The sequence below is a fragment of the Zootoca vivipara genome, chromosome 12, assembly GCF_965207765.1.
Source record: "Zootoca vivipara chromosome 12, rZooViv2.hap1.1, whole genome shotgun sequence".
Lineage (NCBI taxonomy): Eukaryota > Metazoa > Chordata > Lepidosauria > Squamata > Lacertidae > Zootoca > Zootoca vivipara.
The window spans coordinates 17,520,780-17,540,701 of record NC_142595.1 but is presented as its reverse complement, the minus strand read 5'-3'; the positions used below and the strand labels follow the sequence as shown (position 1 = coordinate 17,540,701).

General features: G+C 46.2%; 1 protein-coding gene across 1 annotated transcript in view; it reads right to left on the bottom strand.

The window, feature by feature from the left end:
• Positions 1-19,922, bottom strand: part of MPP3 (MAGUK p55 scaffold protein 3) — a 79,422-nt gene that overhangs the window by 15,742 nt on the left and 43,758 nt on the right. Inside the window, exons 11-14 of the mRNA XM_088655079.1 lie at positions 16,358-16,378; positions 14,236-14,280; positions 12,535-12,699; positions 10,651-10,731 (exon numbers count right to left, since the gene is read on the bottom strand). Of these exons, the coding sequence (XP_088511205.1) occupies positions 10,651-10,731; positions 12,535-12,699; positions 14,236-14,280; positions 16,358-16,378 (312 nt within the window). The remainder of the gene's footprint in view (positions 1-10,650; positions 10,732-12,534; positions 12,700-14,235; positions 14,281-16,357; positions 16,379-19,922) is intronic.

Here is a 19,922-nt window from a genome sequence, read left to right as displayed (position 1 = left end):
TTGGGCTAATAAAATGGCAGTTCCAGTAAATTTCATATTTTAACAAATGTTATGTTACGATACCTGAAGGAGCGTCTCCACCCGCATCGTTCTACCCGGATACCGAGGACCAGAGCCAAGGGCCTTCCGGTGGTTCCCTCGCTGCAAGAAGCCAAGTTACTGGGAACCAGGCAGAGGGCCTTCTCTGTAGTGGCACCCGCCCTGTGGAACGCCCTCCCACCAGATGTCAAAGAGAAAAACATCTACCAGACTTTTAGAAGATATGTGAAGGCAGCCCAGTTTAGGGAATCTTTTAATGTTTAACAGACCATTGTATTTTAATATTTTGTTGGAAGCCGCCCAGAGTGGCTGGGGTATAAATAAATAATAATAATAATAATAATAATAATAATAATTATTATTATTATTATTATTTTCATCCCAGAACCTGCTACTGCTGCAGCGAAGTCTTTGGGTGTTCACCTTGGATTTTCCTGCTGTTTTTACTGCTATATCATGTGCAATATTATCAATCCTCAACTGCAGCTACGTGCTTGTGCTATGTTGTGAACCGTCCTGTGATCTTTGGTCTGTTTTTGAGTTCCTAACCTTTAGGGCCTATTAGGCTGTTATCTAAAGTGATTATCCCCACCCTCCATGGTATATCTGGAAACACTTGGGTTCCCCCCCCCCAAAAAAGCCCTCTACAACCTCATTTTGCATGAATGGTTAGTTCCGACTACACAAAGTTTGGCACTTGAGAATGAGTTTGCTGTTTGCAAAGTACACTGGGTTCGGGGTTGTTGTTTTAAAAGGCTTGTTTCTATCCACATGCAATGTTTGAGGGGTTTCAATCACTCGGGGAGGTGAAGCAAAGGCATGCCCTTCATTAACTCTGCGTCTCTGGGCAGGGCTCCAGTCGAAGTCACGTAGTTGCCAACTCTCTTATGGGTGGGCAGGAAAATTGGTTTCCCTAACTTGGGCTGCGTTCTGCTGCTTTCACCTTGGTCACGGTTTCCTAAGCCGTGCTCTTTTCAATTAAGTGAGCTGCCCCAGAAATTCGGTTGAGCTTGCTGGATGGAAGCAAAACTCCTTGACGGCCAACACAACTCTCCCCGCCCCGCTCCTCATTTCTAAGTTAATGAAGACAACACTAACTAAATTTGAGCTTACGATGCAGCTTTGGAACTTGGCAAGAGAAAGTATCTTAAAATGTTTTTCTTTCTTTTTGCAACGCCATCCTCCGCCCCATGCATTTAACTGTACTCTGAATTGATGGAAAGGTTTAGTTATGTCTGCTTGGTCTTCTTTCTGCTTTTATTATTAAGTGGGCAGGCAGGGCCGGCCCACAAATGAAGCAAGCTGAGGCAACTGCCTCAGGGGGCATTTTGGACTCACAGCTGCCCATGGAGGCGCAGCTCAATTCTGTGTCCAGGGCAGCTCCATCTGGTACACAGGCTGAGACCCTACCTGCCCGCGGACTGTCTTGCCAGAGTGGTGCATGCTCTGGTTATCTCCCGCTTGGACTACTGCAATGCGCTCTACATGGGCCGTGGGGCTACCTTTGAAGGTGACCAGGAAACTACAACTAATCCAGAATGCGGCAGCTAGACTGGTGACTGGGAGTGGCCGGCGAGACCATATAACACCGGTCCTGAAAGACCTACATTGGCTCCCAGTACAATTCCAAGCACAATTCAAAGTATTGGTGCGGCCCTCAACGGCCTCAGCCCAGTATACCTAAAGGAGCGTCTCCACCCCCATCATTCAGCCCCGACACTGAGGTCTAGTTCTGAGGGCCTTCTGGCAGTTCCCTCCCTGTGAGAAGTGAGGTTACAGGAAACCAGGCAGAGGGCCTTCTTGGCAGTGGCGCCCGCCCTGTGGAACACCCTCCCATCAGATGTCAAGGAAATAAGCAACTATCTGACTTTTAGAAGACATCCGAAGGCAGCCCTGTTTAGGGACGTTTTTAATGTTTGATGTTTTATTGTGTTTTTAATATTCTGTTGGGAGCCCCCCAGAGCGGCTGGCGAAACCCAGCCAGATGGGTGGGGTATAAATAGATTATGATTATGATTATTACCGGGGCAGCAGATCCCAATGTTGCTTTTTCTTTTTCTTTTTCCCTCCCCTTGTTCCTGGGTTCAATCCTCTCCAGGTAGGACTGGGAGAAATGCTCTGCCTTAAATCCTGGAGAGCCGCTGCTGCGAGTCAGTGCCGGCAACACTGAGCTCGAAGCCAGCAAGCCTGCGGCTCATATGACTCTAAAAAGATGGGAGACCTGAGATTGGGGGGGAACGAGAGGAAACAAAATTGACAGATTCCTTTCAGCTGCCCGTTTTCCACAGATCCCTGCTAGGCGGACTAGTTGCCAGATGGCAGCAAGGAGTTGGGGTGACCCAGCAAAAACCCAGAGCGGTTTGTCCTGATAAAGGCCCCCACTGGAGAAGGTGCAAGATTTCAGCTGCCATTAGACAGCGTTACAGGCTGCGGCTTCAAGTTCCCAACCCCTCCAAGCTTGCTCTAGCTAATGTCATCAGGCCCACCTTGTAGGGTCATGTCAGATGAATTATTGTTAACCCCAGAAGCTTTCCCTGATCTGGTAGCACCCAGGCCAGGGATCCCCAAACTAAGGCCCAGGGGCCGGATGCGGCCCAATCGCCTTCTCAATCTGGCCCGCGGATGGTCCGGGAATCAGCATGTTTTTCCATGAGTAGAATGTGTGCTTTTATTTAAAATGCATCTCTGGGTTATTTGTGGGGCCTGCCTGGTGTTTTTTACATGAGTAGAATGTGTCCTTTTATTTACAATGCATCTCTGGGTTATTTGTGGGGCCTGCCTGGTGTTTTTTACATGAGTAGAATGTGTCCTTTTATTTAAAATGCATCTCTGGGTTTTTTGTGGGGCCTGCCTGGTGTTTTTACATGAGTAGAATGTGTCCTTTTATTTACAATGCATCTCTGGGTTATTTGTGGGGCCTGCCTGGTTTTCTTTACATGAGTAGAATGTGTCCTTTTATTTAAAATGCATCTCTAGGTTATTTGTGGGGCATAGCAATTCGTTCATATTTTCCCCCAAAATATAGTCTGGCCCCCCCACAAGGTCTGAGGGACAGTGGACCGGCCCTGTTGGTATTAAAGGGTTAAGTTATACTCATCGCTCTGAACACTGAGCAGCTGAGCATCATGAAACATCCGGGAATGTAAGACAGCCTGTATAAATAGTCAGTTCCTTACATGTGCTCTCTCTCTCTTAGTAGCGTTTTTCTCTTAGGAGTGGTTTTTCTCTTGGTTGAGGTAATCATGCCTCAAGCTTGTGCGCTGAGGCAAAGTTTGGTTTAAGTTTCTACTTGGCAAGAGGTGAAGGATGTCTGCCTTATCTCCAGGCTATATTTTCTGTAAATAAAGTCTTTTTGGGTTTGCAATGTGCTCCAGAGTTCCTGAATTTATGACTCTAGCTGACTCATTCTTACTCTTTGCTGTGGCGCAAAAAAAAAAAAAAAAAAAAAGCTCTGCTGAAAAGGAAGATTTACACCCGGAAGCGCGACTGGACCAGTAAATTTGTTTACTTAAACACAAGCTAATTAAAGCTTATGGACAGGCCCCCTGCTGAAAAAGTCTGCTGACCCCTGACCCAGGCCCACTCTTTGCCAACCTATCACCCTCCAGATGTTTCATACGACAACTCCCATCAGTGCTGGCGTGGGCTGATGGGAGTTGTAGTTCCAAGCACCTGGAGGGCACCAGGTAAGCCAAAGGCTGCCTGGCCTAGTCAGTTCTGCTAGCTGCTTCTCGCTGCCGCCATCTGATCTGGAATAGAAAGCAACTGGCAACAGTTTCCCTTGATTTGCCTGGTAATGAAGAGACTGAGAAGAGAGATGACAGTCATCTTCAAAGGGCTGCCACATAGAAGATGGAGCAACCTTGTTTTCTCCTGCTCTGGAGGGTAGGACTCGAACCAAGGGCTTCAAGTTACAAGAAGGGAGATTCCAACGAAACACCAGGAAGAACTTACTGACAGTAAGAGCTGTTTGACAGTGGAACGGTCTCCCTCGGGAGGTGGTGGGCTCTCCTTCCTGGGAGATGTTCAAGCAGAGGTTGGATGGCCATGTGTCGTGGATGCCTTACTTGGAGAGTCCCACATTGCAGGGGTTTGGATTAGGTGACGCTCGGGGTCGCTGCCACCTCTACAATTCTATGGTTCTATGCAGTGCTATTTTTCTAGAAAAAAAGAGATGCTGGAATTCACCATGAACGCCTTGTTCTCTTACGATGGCAATGGCGCCCACCTGAGAGGTGCTGGAACTGAGTTCCGGCTGAAAAAAGCCCTGGCCTGGGTGGAATGTTGCAGACTCTAGCTCTGTGAGAGCAATGTGGTTTTTAAGGGGGGTAATTTGGAAGCTTGTTTAGAACAAGTTAATGGCCTCCTCCACGTGAATAGTTCACTTTTTGAATAATAAAAATTATATGTCACAGCGGGGGGGGAGAGATCAGGATTTTAGAGATGCTTAAAGGTAAAGGTAAAGGGACCCCCTGGCCATCAGGTCCAGTCGTGACCAACTCTGGGGTTGCGCGCTCATCTCGCATTATTGGCCGAGGGAGCCGGCGTATAGCTTCCAGGTCATGTGGCCAGCATGACAAAGCCACTTCTGGCAAACCAGAGCAGCACATGGAAACGCCGTTTACCTTCCCGCTGTAGCGGTTCCTATTTATCTACTTGCATTTTGACGTGCTTTCGAACAGCTAGGTTGGCAGGAGCTGGGACCAAGCAACGGGAGCTCACCCTGTCACAGGGATTCGAACCGCCGACCTTCTGATCGGCAAGCCCTAGGCTCAGTGGTTTAACCACAGCGCCACCTGAGATGCTTAGGTGGGGTCAAAAAAAGGTTGGGAACCACTGATCTAGCTCCTCTTGGTGGATAAATTTTATTTTTTCATAGCACAGAGCACACTGCACCTTGGGAACGGGAAGCATTTTTTTTCAGTGGGCGGTCATGTTGTATCAAAATTAATCGGTCAGGGGCTAAGTGGCACCGTCTTTCCTCCTCCTCCTTGACACCCCCATGAAATTAGGCCAAAAGAATAAATCAGGCCATGGGTTGTAGGTTACCACCTCCCCACTCCCCCCTGGTTATATTCCAGCCTTGTACTCAGCAACCATGAACTATTTCCCCATGGACTTTACTGATGCCAGAAATGATAATTCTGCATCTGGCCTCGCACCGCAGACATTTATATAATCTCCTTGTTGGCTCCCAAAATGGTTTTCACATTTTATAGCCGAGTTCGGTGCCTTACAAATGTTTCAATTATTCAACACCTCCATCAGCGGCGGCAAGTTTCTCCCAACGTTGCTGCTCTGATTTAATTCCAGCAGTTTCAGAATCGTATCAGGAAGTTCCCGCTGCCTCCGCCCCCACCATCGCCTTGTTCATGGGCAGCAGCTGAAAGCCAGATTATCGCACCACCCTCAAACCCAAACCCATCCTAATGCATTTAGGACCAAAGCAATCTCCCTCCCTGCTCACTGTAGAATTTTGTGTTGAATAAAATAGCAGCAGCAGCCCTCTGCCATCGATGTTTTGAAAAGCACAAAATGCTGGTGCAAAACAGAGGAAGGCTTCAAAATTGAAAGAAGGGGGGCAGCTCATTTTAAAGGGCAAAAAAGAAAAGAAAAGTTGGAAAGAGGAGCTGCTGTATTTATATCCAAATCCTTTTATAGGCTGAGCATGTGATGTTAAGTGAGTGGGTGCATTTAATGTTCTTTAAAAAAAATAAATAAACATATTTTTAAAATTATAGGCAGGAGTGGTGGAATTAGGATCAGGGAACTGCAGAGCGTTGGGCATGGGGTTTTGTTTTGTTTACAGTCCCAGCAACAACAAAAAATCCACTGCTTGAGTTTTGCCCTGGGTGGAATGCAAGAGGTGGCTTTCCATAGTTTAACCCAGTGATGTGGAATTTCCAAATGGTGTTTAGATTCCATCAGCTCAAGCCATTCAGACTTATTTTGCCCTGTAGGCACCTGCCCTCTGCATCATGCCTGCCCCACAGCAACGTGGGCTCTGTAAGTCAGAGTTCTCCAATCTTTTGTCTGCAGGTATTCATATGATCGTAGAATTGTACAGCTGGAAGGGACACCGAGGGTCATCTAGTCCTACCCCCTGCAAATGCAGGAAGATCAGCTAAAGCAGCCAAGATAGATGGCCATCCAACCTCTGCTTAAACAGCTCTTACTGTCAGAAAGTTCTTTCTGAAGTTGAGTCGGAATCTCCTTTCTTGTTACTGGGAGCAGTTGGTTCCAGTCCTCCCCTCCAGAGCAGGAGAAAAACAAGCTTGTTCCTCTTCCATGTGACATCCTTTGAGATATTTGAAGATGGCTATCGTATCTCCTCTCAGTCTCCTCTTTTCAAGGCTAAGCATACCCAGCTCCTTCAACCGTTCCTCATAAGGCTTTGTTTCCAGACCCTTGACCATCCTGGTCACCCTCCTCCTCGCACGTTCCAGCTCATCCCTCTTAAACTGATGTGCCCAAAATTGGATTACAACCCCTATCATCCCCAAACAGCTTAGCCAAAGGTAAAGGATGTTGGGAGCAGTGGTCCAATCGCATCGTTGGCAACTGTGTCTCCAAAAAATGTTACTACACATCGCTTGGGAAAACAGTCACTTACGTCTTAAAACAGTGTTTATGGAAGACAATCTAACTCGCCAAAGAAGAAGAAGTCGTCCAATGACATCTGGCGACCCAAGGTTGAAGAATACTGGCGCGGACATGGGTCTGTGAGGTGCTTGTGGGGAGAGGCGGGGTGACCCTCTGCTCCCCTTCCCCTCTTACAATCTCCGTGGGAGCAGCAAGGCCAACCGAGACATATGCTTGGCAGCTGAAATGCCACCTCCATGCCAACTGTTTTAAAAAAACTCTCGGGACCAGGCACACTCTGATGAGCGCAGCGAAAATCGCAGCAAACAAGCCAAGGAGAATCCCTGGGGGCAAGAAGTGCCCCACATGCGTGCACACAAAACATACACACGCTTGGCACGAACGGTGTCTCCACTCAGGTGTGCCTACAACCCTTCTAAGGTAGAAGGCAGTTTCTGCATTTGGGATCCCAAGAGACGGAGGACCCATCTGGGCAGCCTTCAAATCATCCACAATGGCCGGGGCGGGGAGGGGGGGTGCTGCTGAGTTATGAGGGATGCGTGCGTACACAGCACTTACTTAAGACATTCTGGGATAATTATTTCTGTCATCTGCCACGGATGGATGGCTTCATAGCAGGTCATCCATCATCCCAATTCAGCGGCCTTTTGGAGCAGTTTCACGCTCTCGCCGCCACTTACTCCCAGTGTGGCAAGTTGCGTGCGAATGTAATTAACGGGGAAACAGAGGCTTCAAAATATTAAGGTTTGCATTTGAGCAGTGGGGTAGCTAGACACTTGGGTGCCTGGTGTGGGGGCGTGTCCTGCAGCTGGGGGCGGGGAGATTCACCCATGGGGGCGGGGCCAGCCTCACCGACGCTTGGCCTCTTCGCCACCTCCCCCTCAGCTGTAGGGCGGCTGAGGGAGAGATAGTAAGGTAAAGGTAAAGGGACCCCTGACCATTAGGTCCAGTCGTGACCGACTCTGGGGTTGCGCGCTCATCTCGCTTTATTGGCCGAGGGAGCTGGCGTATGGCTTCCAGGTCATGTGGCCAGCATGACAAAGCCACTTCTGGCAAACCAGAGCAGCACATGGAAACGCCGTTTACCTTCCCGCTGTAGCGGTTCCTATTTATCTACTTGCATTTTGACGTGCTTTCGAACTGCTAGGTTGGCAGGAGCTGGGACCAAGCAACGGGAGCTCACCCCGTCACAGGGATTCGAACCGCCGACCTTCTGATCAGCAAGCCCTAGGCTCAGTGGTTTAACCCACAGCACCACCTGGGTCCCTACCTGGGTAGGCAGGCGCAAGTCCCACGCTGCCGTTTCAGGCAGCTCAGAACCTGCAGGCGCCTAAGCAACCACATCACTCCTAAAAAGTTTTGTGAGCCCAATTTTTATTTATTTTTTAAACTCATTTTGTCAGTGATGACACCCGGGGTGGACCGCAGCCCCCCCCCCACCCCTTCCTCTGCCACTGAATTTGAGAATCATTCTCTTGTTTGTTTGTTTTTCAGACCTCTAAATGGAGCAATTTTAAGACATCTCTCCTTAAAAGGTAAAGGACCCCTGGTCGGTTAAGTCCAGTCAAAGGTGACTATGGGGTTGCGGCGCTCATCTCGCTTTCAGGCCAAGGGAGCTGGCATTTGTCCACAGACAGCTTTCCAGGTCATGTGGCCAGCAGGACTAAACTGCTCCTGGCACAACAGGACACCGTGATGGAAACCAGAGCGCATGGAAACGGCGTTTACCTTCCTGCCGCAGCGATACCCATTTATCTACTTGCACTGGCGTGCTTTTGAACTGCTAGGCTGGCAGGAGCTGGGACAGAGCAACAGGAGCTCACTCCATCGTGGGGATTCGGACCATCGATCTTCCAATTGGAAAGCCCAAGAGGCTCAGTCGTTTAGACTAGTGGTCCTCAACCTTGGGCCTCCAGATGTTTTTGGCCTACAACTACCATGATCCCTAGCTAGTGGGACCAGTGGTCAGGGATGATGTGAATTGTAGTCTCAAAACATCTGGAGGCCCAAGGTTGAGGACCACTGGTTTAGACCACAGCGCCACCCGCATCCATATCTCTCCTTAATGACTGGGTGGGTGGGTGAGAAGTGTCTTCTGGAATGAAGTGTCCTGGAAAAGGGCACCACTAGCCAGCTGGCGGACTTGAATCTTGAAAGGCAGCACCCCATGCTGCAACGTACTCTTGCAGGTTCCAACTTGTTTTTATGTTATATGTTGGCTATGTGATTGTAAAACTTTAATATGAAATACCAAATAAATAATTTTTTTTAAGTAGGGGGGGAGTGTCAGACAGCCAAGCCTTTGCAGCAACTGCCCTATTTCTGTGGAACCTCCTTCCTGCAGAGGTGAGGGAAGCGAACCACCTTGGTTGTGTTTTTTTCCAGAAGGGGCCTGAAACAGGTTTTCCTATTGCTTTTCCTATGGAGATGTTTACTATTTATATATTTACTTACAAAAGCATATCTATATTTCCCTATTATAAAATATCAGGACAGGGCACAACAATATTTTTTAAAAAAATCCATTAAAAACATGAAAAGAATTAACAATTGAACCGCAAAAAAAGAGATGTTATTACATTGCTGATTTTAAAAAAACGTATAGTAATAATTATTTATTATGTGCATGCCGCCCATCTGACCGGGTTATCATATATTACATTTAAATCCTGCCTATCCTCTAAGGAGGCCAAAGAAGCATACATGGTTCTTCCCCCTCTCCCCACAACAGCCCTGAAAGGTAGGCTAGGCAGAGAGAGGTTTGTGTGTGCTGATCCAAAGACTCCTCAGTCCTACCCTGACAATAAACAGTACACCACAATGTAAATGTAAACTGTTTTGAAAATCCTGGAAGACAAATATATAAATATTTTTTAATTGTGGTGGCCCATGGCTCTAATTTATTTATTTATTCACACACATATACACACACACATTTATAAATCAGGAATACCTGCAGTCCAGAATCCCTCCTGGCCCTGTTTCATCTGCCTTTGATTCTCCCTCTCCCTCTTTCTCTCTCTTCCTTCCTTCCTTCTCTCTCTCTTTCTGTCTTTTCCCTCCCTCCCTCTTTCTTTCTCTCTCTTTCTCTCTCCCCTTCCCTCTTTCTTGCTCTCTCTCATTCAATCTTTCTCTCTCCCTTTCTCTCTCATTCTCTCTCCTTCCCTCTCTTTTACCCTCATTATCCCCTCTTTCTCTCTCTCTCTTTCTTTTCCCTCCCTCTTTTCTCTCTTTCTCTCTCTCTCTCTCCCTCTTTCCTTCTCTCATTCCCCCTCTCTCTTTCCTTTCCTTTCCTTCCTTCCTTCCTTCCTTCCTTCCTTCCTTCCTTCCTTCCTCTTTATTTTACCTCCCTCTTCTCTCTTTCTCTCTCTCTTTTTCTCTCATTCCCCCTTTCTTTCTTTCTTTCTTTCTTTCTTTCTTTCTTTCTTTCTTTCTTTCTTTCTTTCTTTCTCTCTCTCTCTCTCTCTCTCTCTCTCTCTCTCTTTCTTTTCCCTCCCTCTTTTCTCTCTTTCTCTCTCTCTCTCCCTTTCTTTCTCTCATTCCCCTCTCTCTTTCCTTTTCTTCCTTCCTTCCTTCCTTCCTCTTTCTTTCCCCCCTCCTCTCTCTCTCCCTTTCCCCCTCATTCCCCCCTTTCTCTCTTTCTTTCTTTTCCCTCCCTCTTTTCTTTCTTTCTCTCTCTCTCTCTTTCTTTCTCTCATTCCCCCTCTCTTTCCTTTCCTTCCTTCCTTCCTTCCTCTTTCTTTTCCCTCCCTCTTCTCTCCCTCTCCCTCCCTCCCTCCCTCCCTTTCTCTCCCCCCCTCCCCCCTCATTCCAGTTTCCTGCTCACTGCTCCCGGCTCTTTCTACAGCTACAGATTGCAATGGAAGCCTTCCCTCTCAGGTCTGCCAAATGCACATTTCACCTGACAAGACTGTAATCAACGGCTTGGCATATGCGGTGGAGGTGCTGGGGCGAGGCGGGAGGTGCCTTTTGCCATGGAAAAGCAAAGCAAAAGCGGGGGTTACTCACGTGGCACGGCAACGCCGTACTCCTGCGGGTTCTCTGCCACCACCTTCTGCTTGAGCTCATTCAAACGGGACCCCAAAGAACCTGAGAGGTCAGAGAGAGAGAAGGTGTATCACTGCGACTGAACACAAAGCACAGGGGTACCTTAAAGAAGACGGAGCCGAAAGGAACGGGTCAGAAACAGGTCCGCACCCAGGACCCTCCTCATTCTAGTCTAAGGTACGTCTCCATCAGTGGCTGAGACAATGTTCTGGACATCGCCGGGCTGCCACATTTTCGCTCGCCACCCGCAACAGCCCTTCCTCCTGAGCTTGAAGTGAGGGGTGTCCTAGAAACTGCAGAAACCCTGCACTGATTCAGCTCCAAGTCTGGCAGGACCGGCCCTACTGTTAGGCCGAGTGAGATAACCGCCTCAGGCAGCAGATATTGAAGGGTGGCAGTGAGGAACTAAGTGGACAGGCCTGCATGTGAGCACACCACACACAGCTTGCCGTGTTGGGGCATGTTGAATTTTTCAACTTTCCTATTCCCCAAATGAGGGGTGCTAAAAAAGTTGTAACATGCCTTGGGAATTAATAAAACATATTTTGGTTAAATTCAGGGCTTTTCCCCCAGCAGGAACTCACTAGAACTCAGGCACCTCTCAGGTGGGTGCCATTGCTATTATAAAAGAACAAAGGAGGCGTTCGTGGTGAGTTTTGACACCTCCTTTTCTAGAAAAATAGCACTGGTTAAATTAATCTAACTTAGTTTTGCTTAGTAAGTAAAATGTGTGTAAAATTGCATAGAAATCATTAAAAATGATTGCCAAGTACCTGCCGTTATATTATTATTATTATTATTATTATTATTATTAGATGATAATAATAATAATAATAATAATAATAATAATAATAATAATTTATTATTTATACCCCCATCCATCTGGCTGGGTTTCCCCAGCCACTCTGGGCAGCTTCCAACAGAAAAATAAAATACAATAATTTATTAAACATTAAAAGCCTCCCTAAACATTAACTATTATTTAGCATTACTTGCTGTTTTGAGAAGGTGAAATTTTAAAAAAAGGTTTTCCGAGAACAATTTAGTTGCTCTTTAATCAAACATAGATTTACCAAGCTAAATGTTGTCCAGTCACAAAAATGCTAGCAGATTTGGATTCCTCACACCCAAAAAACCCCCATATTTTTAAGACCCATCACTGAAAAAATCTGCAAAAAAATTAATCTGCCAGCCTTGACAAGCCTGGAAGCTGCTTGGGAACTGTAGGCCCAACATGCCTGGGGTGCGTCAGGGGCTGATGGGAATTGTAGTCCAAAACTCCTGGTTAGCAAAGCCTGATGTAAAAGCACTGCTTCTTTGAGACTACCTGGACTCCAAATAAGGTTGATCCAAAATCCAGTCCTCTTTGGATTGTGAAACCAAGCTTATTTTTTAATGAATCTCTGTATATACAGTGGAACCTCAGTTTTCGAACGTCTCGGCTGCCGAACGTTTTGGAAGCCAAACGCCAAAAACCCGGAAGTAAATGCTTCCGTTTTTGAACGCGCCTCAGAAGTCAAACAGCTTCCGAGGCGTGTTTCTCATTTTTCTCAATTGATTTTGCCGACCACCCATTGCACCTCGGTCGTCGAACGTCTTGAAAGCCAAACGGTCTTCCGGAACAGATTACGTTCGACAACTGAGTTTCCACTGTATACGGATACAGATACAGTATATATACACCACCTCAGGCTTTGCTAAGATGGCACAACCCTCCCCAGGATTTATCCTCCACTTCTCAGAGGTTTGGGAAAAGGCTGGACTTGAGCTGCAGAATCTCTTTATTTCAGAAACTGGCCGCTGGGCAAAGCAGCGATAGCCTTTTTCCTCACAGAGTTAACTCACCAATCAAAACCACCAGCCTCTTTCTTTCTCCTGGCTGCTGCTGGTATTTGACCACTTCCTCATAGGTGAGGAGCTCTGAGGGGTGAGGCTGTTCAACCTGCTTGGCTTCACTCTGGCCATTCTGCTTCTCCTTTCGACTCAGCCGGAAACTCCGTCTCAAGCCAGCTGCAAAGCCAAAAAGAACATCATGGTCACCCAAACAGGCTCAAGGTTCTTCTGAACTACAAAGGGAAAAAAAATAACCCCACTTCTTAAGGAAGGGGAAAGCCCCAGAACCAGCCCAAATAGCTACTCTCAGTGGCCACAGAATGCAGGGGGGAGCAGGTGAAAGGGAAATTGAATGCCATATCTTGGAAGACGGCGTGCCTGAGAAAGCCGGATCCTGTCCAGGAGCACGTCAACACTGCAACATTTTGTGGCTTGCCTCATTTGTAAAATGCATTAACACAAATACAATAAATTGCAATACAAAAGCAAGCATATAAAACAAAAACAACTTATAATAATAATAATAATAATAAAACAACAACAACAAGTGAACTTTATTTATTTATTTATTTGTTTGTTTGTTTATTTATATATATATACCCCAGCCACTCTTGGCAGTTCCCAACAGAATACTAAAAACACGATAAAACATCAAACATTAAAAACTTCCCTTCAGATGTCTTCTAAAAGTCAGATAGTTGTTTACTTACTGGACATCTGGTGGGAGGGCGTTCCACGGGGTGGGTGCCACTACCAAGAAGGCCCTCTGCCTGGTTCCCTGTAACCTCACTTCTCGCAGTGAAGGAACCGCCAGAAGGCCCTCAGAGCTGGACCTCAGTGTCCGGGCTGAACAATGGACTGAGACCGTTTAGGGCTTTAAAGGTCAGCACCAACACCTTGAATTGTGCTTGGAAACGTACTGTGAGCCAATGTAGGTGTTATATGGTCTCTGCGGCTGCTCCCAGTCACCAGTCTAGCTGCCGAAAAGCCTTCCTAAAGAAGGAAGTCTGCACCTGCTTTCCAATATTCAGTCACAGACTAACATGGCTAAGAAACTGGGCTAGGAGCAAGACTGTAGAAAAAGAGGCTGGGTCAGTTATTCATGAGTCCCATTGAATTCTTCGATGCACAGCTAAGAGGGTCAGTTCTGCTTCTTGCTTCAGACAGCTCAGAGCAGGATTCAGAATTCAGCATTCCCAGAGCAGAACACACACACACACACACACACACACACACACACACACACACTACCCTGTTTCAAAGTATTGGTGTTGACCTTTAGAGCCCTAAATGGCCTCGGTCCTATATACCCGAAGGAGCATCTCCACTCCCATCATTCAGCCTGGACACTGAGGTGCAGCTCCGAGGGTCTTCTGGGGGGTTCCCTCACTGTGAGAAGTGAAGTTACAAGGAAGCAGACAGAGGGCCTTCTTGGTAGTGGCGCCCACCCTGTGGAACACCCTCCTGTCTGATGTCAAAGGGATAAACAATTACACAACTTTCTGAAGACATCCGTAGGCAGCCTTGTACATATCGGGAAGCTTTTAGTGCCTGGTGTTTTGCTGTGTTTGTAGATTATCCTGGAAGCTACCAAGAGTGGCTGGGGCAACCCGGTCAGATGGGAATAAATGATTTTTATTATATAAGTAGCAAATGCACATATGATAGCCACAACCAAGGCCAGAGTAGGTTTGCAGACCACCAGCTCCTCACCTATATATTGCCCATTGAAGTATCCTTCGCAATCACAGTCTTCTGCTTAGAAAGAAAGAGACAAGAGAGGCAGATGAATGAAGACAACAGTGCTACATACCAAAAGACAATTCGTTTTGTATGCTGTATCTTTGCTGTTTTTGCATGAAACCCGGGGGGGGGGTACTGAACTGCTGTATTGCATGTGGGTCTCATGCTTTGCCTGAGCTATCCTGCATCATATCATTTGCAGCCCCAATCAAAACTATTTCCTCCTCCTCCTCTCCCAACTGGATTTCTGACTTTTGTCACTTAAGGAACAACCATGCCCGGGTCCACAGAGAAACTGAAAGCAAACGGCACCAGGAGCTAAAACGCTGGAATGAACGGCTAGCCCCCGAGCCTTTTAAAAATAACAACATTTATTTATAAATCGCCTGGAACACTCGATGCTGCGCAGCCATTAAGTCAGAAAAGAACCAACACTCTGCCTGGCAGGCTTATAACCTTAAGGAGTTGCTCTTTTCTTGGAGGGAGAAAGTCCAAAAAAGTCAGAAAGAGGGAGAGGGAGAAAGGGGCACTCCCTTGTTCAGCAGGAAATTACCTACTGCGTTAACAAAAAGCACCGAGGAGAAACACAATCACTTTTCAGAAACGGCAGGGGCTTAATCCATGTGATTAGTACAAAAATTACACAGTTAAAAAAAAACGCTCAGCAAATAATAGCTAAGGAAAATTAAACAAGATTGACATTAAGAGTCCCCAGGGGCATATTAAGAGGAAACTCTCCGCTTTGTCACGCTAAAGGTCTCTTTGTGCAGCAAACCCTGTTCAAATCTACTAATTAACAAGCTGGACAGGGATACAAACGGACCTGGACCTGGGCTGGCGTGGGAAGCTGGGGAAATTAGATTCAGGAGCAAATCGACCGGCCCTTTTGGCACTGCAATGGCATTACGCCCCAGAGCCTTTCTGAATCAAGCCCACCACCTGCCTTAGACAGGGCTGTGGGCGAGACCAGCATTTGCAGGTTTGCTCTGTTGTGCAGAAATTGCCTCTTTGCCAGCCTCCCAAAGAACATAGGAAGAGTCCAGCAGGATCAGGCCAATGGCCCATCTAGTCCAGCGTCCTGTTCTCACAGCGGCTGACCAAACAAAGCCTGAAAGCGTGTCATGGGCCAGGAGTCAGCTTCGCCTGCTGAACAGCAGCCTGAAGAGGGAGAAGGTGGAATGACTCCACCTGCAGCTGATCAGGACACAGAGAATGCACTGCTGATAACCAGCTGGCTCCGAGCTTCTTAAACAGAGCTCTCAGCAGTCAGTTGTTGCTGGAAACAACGCCTGTGGTTCTGGGTTCTTCCTTGTTGCTTCCTGCTATCCAGCTGGACCTTTGGCTCTGTGATCTTCTGGATTCCCTTACCTCTGGACTGCCTGACTCTGTATGTGGATTCTGATCCCAGGCAAGTGTTCCTCGTAGCCCCTGCTAGCTCAGCAACGGGACTCCGACTGGGGCTACGACAGAGCCGGTTTCCTACAGCCAATCTGGTTGGCGGCTGTGAGAACAGAATGCTGGAACACTTGCCGGATCCAACAGGCTGCTAATGTTCTTGCGTTTAAATATTTTGCAGAATCTCGAGGTTGTTCGCATGCACACTTTCTTTCTCTGACATGGAAGGGTACAATCCTAAGCCCAGGGGACAAGGCAGAGCTTATCGCTGACCAAGCTTGTGTGGGATTAGGCTATAATGCACCATAGGAAGTCATGTGTGAAGCAGTCTTCTCCAGTTTTCTTTTCATTAAAAAAAAATCATGTTCCTAGTCCCTATGCTTGCACAGGAAATTCTGAAAACCTCCCCATGCCCACCCTTTCAAAACTATTCTATCACCTCCTTTGTTGCAATGTGTCCAGTTGATTTATTTGGGGGTGGGGTGGGGAGGAATTGGAAGCAAAACCCATTATAAAAAAAAACCCCTGTGCCAATAAATATAGATATGGCACACAAGCTATTCTGAGCTACCTGTCTTGGAATCTAGACCTGCTTCACGGTTGGCCTTGGTTGGAAAGGGCTGTTTTTGTTCTACAAGCTCCTTATGTGCAGGGAAAGTCACAGCTTGCTCACTCCAGGAACAGGCAGTGAACCTACCTTTCTCAGAAGATTGATCGTCTGAGGTCAGCATGAAAAGACAAGAGGCAGCAGAGTTAAAAGGAGGCCAAGGGGGGGGGAAAGTATTTCAAAGCATATGGGGCACGTGCTCAGATTCTGGCTCTCAGTGGGGAAGAGCCATGGTTTTGCAGTAAGACAAAACTGCTCTGCATGTAAAAAGGTCCCAGGCTGAATCGCCAGCATCTCCGAGGTCGGGCGAGGAGAGACTCCCGCCCTGCCTGGAACCCAGTCAGTGTAGACCAGGCATCCCCAAACTTTGGCCCTCCAGATGTTTTGGACTACAATTCCCATCATCCCTGACCACTGGTCCTCTTAGCTAGGGATCATGGGATTTGTAGGCCAAAACATCTGGAGGGCCGCAGTTTGGGGATGCCTGGTGTAGACAAAGCTGCGCTAGATGGACCAATAATTTTGACTCGATATAAGGCAGCTTACGATGCTCCTAGTGTACAAGGAAGACTGTGGAAAGGTGGCATACAAATAAAATAAAATAAAATAAAATAAGTCAAATGGACTTCCGGAACAGATTCCGTTCGACTTCTGAGGTACGACTGTATAACCTCTAAGTAGACACACTTAGGACTGCACTGTTCAAGTGCAATTCAAATGAATTCTTTTTTTAATAAATCATTTTTATTAATTTTTGCATTTGTTTTCCAAAGAAAACTTCCAAACAAATTACATCATCCTCATTTTGGCTATTATAGCCTGAGACTTCTATCAATCCTGTCTAGTGATTTTAAAATTTGCTATATAATCTTGCATTTTATTGTTATAATTAATGCTTTTAAACTCCATTTCCTAATTATTTCCTTCCTAAATCATTTTACAATAATTTATATAGTCCCCCTTACAAAACTTCTTGTAAACCTACAAGCAATGTTACATTAATGCAATTGTCTTTCAAATAAGTCAAGTGAATTCTAGATGTTTTTGTTCAGATGATCATATCATGGCTTAAGAAGGCAATATATGAATTAAGACTTTTCTCCATGCATGCAACCCTTTCACATGAGCCACAACTGAGTCAGGAAGTCTCTTTACTAACCACCGTTTTCCAGAAAACTGGGGAACTATTGTTACTCTGATTCAAAACAACTTAGGATGTTAAACCAACTTCAAAGCACAACTTAAGATCCCGGCTTCTTCCAAAGTTGGTAACCAACTTTGCTTTCCTTGGCTTATTACAGTGGTACCTCTACTTACGAATTTAATGCATTCCGAACGCACATTCGTAAGTCGAAAAAAATTGTAAGTCGAATCCCATAGGAATGCATTGGGAGAAAAAATTCGTAAGTCGAAGCAACCCTATCTAAAAATTCGTAAGTCGAAAAAATCCTATCTAAACCGCATCCAAGATGGTGGACGGAGCTCCGTGCGTAAGTAGAAACATTCATAAGTAGAGTTATTCGTAAGTAGAGGTACCACTGTATACAAAAATAGGATTGTCGAAACACATTCAACAGCAAACACTTCCCTCCCATTATTGAGATTTTAAACTGAGGAGGGCATAAAGGTACCGAAAGCTGTTAACATACTTATATTGGCATGGCTGGCGAGCTTTTGTGTGCATAAATATATGTACTTATTATAGCCGCATGAAAAAAAGTCAATTATAATTATAACTGGTGTTATATCCATTCAAGTCGCTCAGTCTGCCCTGCATTATATTCACCGTGTAAAAAATTAATTGTATGAAACAATGCATTTCAGAATGTGCTAAAAAGATTCCACTTCCTGGGTTGTGCAATGCTTTGTTTTTAAACGGGAGGAAGCGCTGGGACTCGGGGGCTACCTGAAATCCAGGTGTGCAGGGGGTGCGTGGAGATGATCAAGGAAAGACCAGCTGTACATCTGCAGCGATGCTGCCTGTGTCTGTTGCAGGCTGGCTGCAGGGCTGAGAACATGGGGCTACATCTGGGCATAAAGCAAAGTCTGGGCTCAGGAATGCCTTGTCTCAGTCCACACTCCAAAAGTTCTCCAGAAGCTTGTGAGTCCCTCATGGGTCTCAAAGCATCCACAAAAGCAGTCATCACACCACACAGGACCAAAAAACACTGCTCCAACTTAATTCAGAGCCATTTCACCAAATCACTATTGAGACACAATACAGCGTGGCTGTCGGTGGAAGAAGATTGGAAGAAATGTAAAGTTTATTTAAGAAATAATTGCAATACTGGAAATGTTTAAGATAAGATTTGGAAGTACAGGGAGGCTGTAGAGGAGGATTTGTAGAGGTATTGTAGTATATTAAGAGTTAGATATAAGGTTAAGATAAGAATTAAATGTTGTTAAAGAATTAATATGAGGTGAATTTTTTGTTAGTTAAGGTAAAAATAAGGTGATTGAAATAGGATATAGAAATTAGTCAATTAAGGTAATAAGAAGATGAAGTAGTGGCGCCCGCCCTGTGGAACGTCCTCCCATCGGACGTCAAGGAGATAAACAACTACCTGACATTTAGAAAGCACCTAAAGGCAGCCCTGTTTAGGGAAGTTTTTAATCTGTGGATCCAGGTGGCGCTGTGGGTTAAACCATTGAGCCTAGGACTTGCTGATCAGAAGGTCAGCGGTTCGAATCCCTGCGACGGGGTGAGCTCCCGTTGCTTGGTCCCAGCTCCTGCCAACCTAGCAGTTCGAAAGCACCTCAAAGTGCAAGTAGATAAATAGGAACTGCTACAGCGGGAAGGTAAGCGGCGTTTGCATGTGCTGCTCTGGTTTGCCAGAAGCGGCTTTGTCATGCTGGCCACATGACCTGGAAGCTATACGCCGGCTCCCTCGGCCAATAATGGGAGATGAGCGCGCAACCCCAAAGTCGGTTACGACTGGACCTTATGGTCAGGGGTCCCTTTACCTTTAATAAATAAATAAATAATAATAATATAGAAATTACTAAGGATGATATACAATGAAAAGCAGAAAGGAGGGACTTGAGGAAGTCAATAATGTTAGGATACATGAATGATAAATATGGTTGTTGTTTTTCTTTTTGTATCTTGTAATTTTGTGTTGTTGTTTTTTTGCATTTTTGTGTTTTATATGTTTTTTTCTCAGTTTTATAAAATCAGTAAATAGATTTGAAACAAAAAACAATACAGTGTGGCTAGCTTAATCCAAAGGATCAGGCGGGATTAAAACAGCAGATACTCTAAACCTCTGAGGACCCTAGGTGTAGGGGTAGCCTCCCTTACAAAATAATTTTTAATTGTCCAGAATCTTACACATATAACTTGTATACACACCCACACTCACACACAACTGGCATGTGCAGAGGTGGCAACTTCGCCAAAGATTGAGGGGGCCCACTGTCACACGTGTGACATCACACATCACATGTGTGTGATGTCACACACAACAACATTGCATCGCCGAGAGGCCAAGTGAGGTAGAGCTTCAATACCAGCAGGTCCCCTTCCTCTGTCACGATCGGCCTCCTTCCATGGCAGGAGGAGGAAGAGCCAGTCACTGAAGCCATGCCATGTTTGGCTCTGCGCTTGGCCTCCTCCACACCCTCAACATTTGGGGGGCCCAGCCCCCCTCCCCAA